Source organism: Epinephelus lanceolatus, chromosome 15 (assembly GCF_041903045.1).
Source record: "Epinephelus lanceolatus isolate andai-2023 chromosome 15, ASM4190304v1, whole genome shotgun sequence".
Lineage (NCBI taxonomy): Eukaryota > Metazoa > Chordata > Actinopteri > Perciformes > Serranidae > Epinephelus > Epinephelus lanceolatus.
The window spans coordinates 21798158-21802431 of NC_135748.1; the positions used below are offsets into that span (position 1 = coordinate 21798158).

Below are 4274 nucleotides of genomic sequence, written 5' to 3' on the forward strand. Positions count from 1 at the left end.
CGTGTTGCCCTGAGGCGCCGACAGACATACTGGGATGTAGCCCCGGACATCCTAAAGTTTTGGAGAAGCTGTTCTTTGTGAAAACCTCCCCATCACAGCCCCACCACTCCTGACTCCTCCTCCACCCACTGTTTGTGTTTTTTCAGCAGAACTACCAGCGATAGAGTTATAGCTATGGCTTTTGTTTTCCTTCGTCTTTTCACCCTCATACCATTGTGACGATGAGTCATAAACTGGAAGCCTCAATAGTATGAAAAATAACAACCCAGTGTCCCAAAAACAAAGAAAGGTCCAATGATGTTGTTCTGCATAACAATTAGCCATGTCTTTTTGTTGGGAGAGTGCGGTCAGAGAAGAGGCCCTCCGGGACAGTGGGCAGTCGCCTCCTATGAGGAATTGTCATCTGACTGTCAGATATGGGTCACTTCAAACATGAACGTTCACAGTCTAGGCAGAAATATTGGATGGGGAAATAATCAGAATTGAGCATAACATCCAGTAATGTGAACATAGCCTAGTCATTTTTATGTTAGTCAACGACAACTTCAAACTTTTTAGGCCAGTTTTATTTGACAAAAAGTCTCTATATTTCAGTCAGCCTCATATTTAAACATTAGGACTTAACATTTAACCTTACAGTTAGCTAACTTACTGAGGCATAAATAGCAGGGTGGTGGACCCTCAAGTGTCTGTTCAGGTTGATTAGATTCTTCCCACCTAAGTTGTAGCCAAAGGTTGTCTCTCTGTCTCCCGTTGCCACAGAGCATTGGGTTTACAGCCTGTCGAATTATAAAGTGTGTCCAGAGAGCTATTCTTTGGTTGTTTTTCATTAACTGGGATCTCAGACTGGGACATCATCACCTGTATGACTGGGATTCTGGGAATCTGTACATGTTTCTCAACCACTATATTTTGACAGATAGACTAGAAGCACAATTTGGGTGAAGATACTATGTCAGATAGCGCACCGCTAACATTTTAGTTTCGACTGGTAAAACAAAACATATATTTCGTCATAGTTTTTACTATCAAAGGCTTTCTTTTTTCTGGATCAAAGTCTCATCTTAGTCATGGAAGAAAAAGGTTGACGGACATTTTTCGTCATAGTTTTTGTTAACAAAATTAACACTGACCTATGCAGGTTTTTTGTCTCTCTTAGCTCCACTCTTATTCACCTCATTTACAGTAGCAGACAAATGTTTTCAGCACACACTAGACTACCAGAGACAAAACTGTTGCTCTGAGTCTGATACATTTGTCAAGCCAACTTTGTAAGGTTGTTATATGTTAGGGGTTGTATGTTTTCAACTTGTTCTTTCTTCTGCTAGTGTTTAAATCAATCATTGCAGGTTTAAATGTGTAGTTGTGTTGCAGGGACACGTATTCTACTGAGAGATACTTCCATCATGCCAGACATCCCTGGATTGCCAGCACTTGTAACCATGCTCTTCACCCCCATCATGGAGCTACGGTGAGTCAGAGACACAGACTTATCACTGCACACCTTAAAGGCAGCATAATACAAAAGCCTGTGTTGATATGTTTTCCTCCCATGTTTTGAAGCACTGATGAAGAGAGGACCTGCTACACTGGCGCCCTCTGTGGCCTGGGCTGGAACAGTCAAACACAGGAGGGCATCCTACCTGAGCGTGACATCGAACTCTCCTTCGATGTCAAATTTGATGTTGAAGACATCACTGAGGTAATGGCTGTCACCAGGGAGACAGCTGTGGTGTGACTGACTGTGGTGATGAAGTAGGCAGGAATACAGTTTGGTTTTTGGCAGATCCTTTGTCTCTCTGTAGCTGAAATGTTGGTGTTTGACGGGTGATTCATACTGTGTCACCTTAACTTTTTTCAGCCTTTTCACATCTTTCTCTGTGACAAAAAAGCACAGCCGGGTCCCAGCACTTTGTTTCCCTGAAGAACACTGGTAGTCCCTGAAATACATGGGAGTTAAAATGTGTTTATCCAAGTATTACTGAGATAGAGCAATATTTTATCAACTGCTTTGTTGAATTTTCTTCATGGAATCTAAATAAGATTTCTTTGTTTTTTATTCTTAGTGTCTCAACAGCTATTAATACTTATCTAAAATAAAACTGTAGTCTCATAGCAGTATGAAACCCAAGATCTTGTACCTTGTAATATTATCACTGGGATGCAAATGACGGACAGCACTCAGCCTTGTGTCTATCATATACTACTAATTTAATAGCAGTATTGTATAATGTAGCATAGAGCAGGGCAGTTAATCAGATTTTACCTCCCTCAATTTTCAAAACAAGATAAACAGGATAAAATGATTTTGTGCCACATGATGGGTCTACCAAAGTTGATCCCATTTTGTCTTTTATTTTGTAAATCAAATGCACCCCGTTCCCAGCGGGTGTGCTCAGCCCCTCCACCCAAACAGTGCTGCCAACTTGGTGACTTTCTTATTAAATTTAACAACTTTTCAGACCCGCTGAGCAACTTTATTTCTAAAAAGCCACCAGTGACTTATTCACACCATCAGGGTAAAGGCAAGAAATGTATTCACATACATTAAACTATATTTCATTCCCATCCATGCTGCGCAGAATAATTAGTCCTTGGCTCTTTGGATGAGTCTCTTCCCTTCTCTCCTTTTGCGTGGCAGCACTGCACAGGCACCGGCTGGCCCTGGAGCAGGTGCAGAGCGAGCAGCAGGGAGGTAGCTTCTAAGTGTCCTTCATGACTAAGCCTTTATTGAGAATCGTGTGTTACAGATCTTGCGCTCCCAGTTTTGACAGGCAAACGAGAAACGGCATTGTTAGGTCGGTTCCCAAACTTGCACAGTAACTCAAACTAACTACCTGATCGAGGAGCAGCGGAAAGACCAGAAACTTGTAGTGTTCTGTGGAGTAAAATGACTCTTTTTGTCAAAGGAGTCTGGTGGCTTTGATAAGAGTATTATGGTGTCAGTTTCTGCCACCCTACGCCAGTTGCCAGACTCCTTTGACAGAAACACTAATTTTGCCATTCAAATGCCTTGTTGAAGACTTTTCTGTTGAATTAAATTCACCATAGTTGTAAAATGCTTTCATTTCTGTCATTGAAGTACACTGAAGAACATTTCGCCCCACCCCCATTTCCTCCCCCCTTCCACATGTAGCATCCACATACTGCTATGTATATTATATATTTTTATATATTATTTGTATTAATAGATTTAAATTTTACTTCATGTTTATTTATTTATTGTTATTTATTTCATTGTTTTCAGTTCTATTGTATTGTTTCATCTTCAGATAAATGCCTTGCGAGTGGCTATAAACCGTCTGGTGTGTGAGGGGCCCTGTGGCACCATGCATCTGGGGCCCGACAGGATCGGCTCCTTGCAGGAGGACTGCCGGGACCGCCTCACAAGGTGACTTACATACACCCACGGAAATCAGTAATGAGTTTAAAGTTCAGTCGATGTTTGTGTGCAGTTACCGATATGTGTTTATATCTGTAATTCAGGCTCTTCACCAAGACACCGCCAAGGGAAGCTAACACTGAAGTGTACTACCAGAAACCTGGGAAATGGAATCAGGTATGGGACATGAAAGAGTTCCTATTTAAAACATTTTACATAATTAGCCATAGACTGTATAAAAGAAGTGGATGTAGTCAGTATGATGTCACCCATTGATTTGTGGACAACCATTTTGAAGCCTTGAATTTAGCATGTGGGTAAGCTAAGTAGCTTTTGTTACCTAAACTAGATTTCTGCCGAGAGTAACTTTGCTATATTTCAACCTTTTCCAGCATTAAGTAATTAGTGGCTTGCAAACCTATGCTTTCAATGTTGCTTCCCTGGCACTGCAGGTTGCAGTGGTAGCAACTTGTCGATCAGAAGGTAGCCACGCCCTGAAGCATACCCTGCTTTATTGTCTATTTTACTCATAATGGGACAATAATTTATAAATTTAACATCATGCTGTACTGGAGAAGACTTGTAATTAGCGATTGAGAACATAAATTTATTAGGAAAATGTTTACTGAGGTAATTAATCAACTGAGAAGTAGGGCCACACTCTCATATGGTTGTATACAATCAAACTTCTTTTTGAGACCAATGGAGTCGCCCCCTACTGGCCATTAGAAAGAATGCATGTTTAAGGTACTTGTGCATTGACTTCACTTTTCAGACCCTAGACCACATCCATTTCTTTTCTACAATCGATGTCTATAGCCCTGCCAGTGGCTGTTTTGTGAGCACATTTTAGCAACGTGTATTTTAAAGTTTTGGTTTATTGAATATGCAG

At 40.9% G+C, this 4274-nt stretch overlaps 1 protein-coding gene across 1 annotated transcript in view; it reads left to right on the plus strand.

Annotated features, from left to right (window-relative positions):
* Positions 1–4274, plus strand: part of tdrd9 (tudor domain containing 9) — a 32117-nt gene that overhangs the window by 26605 nt on the left and 1238 nt on the right. Inside the window, exons 31-34 of the mRNA XM_033643642.2 lie at positions 1375–1471; positions 1564–1702; positions 3273–3391; positions 3487–3559. Of these exons, the coding sequence (XP_033499533.2) occupies positions 1375–1471; positions 1564–1702; positions 3273–3391; positions 3487–3559 (428 nt within the window). The remainder of the gene's footprint in view (positions 1–1374; positions 1472–1563; positions 1703–3272; positions 3392–3486; positions 3560–4274) is intronic.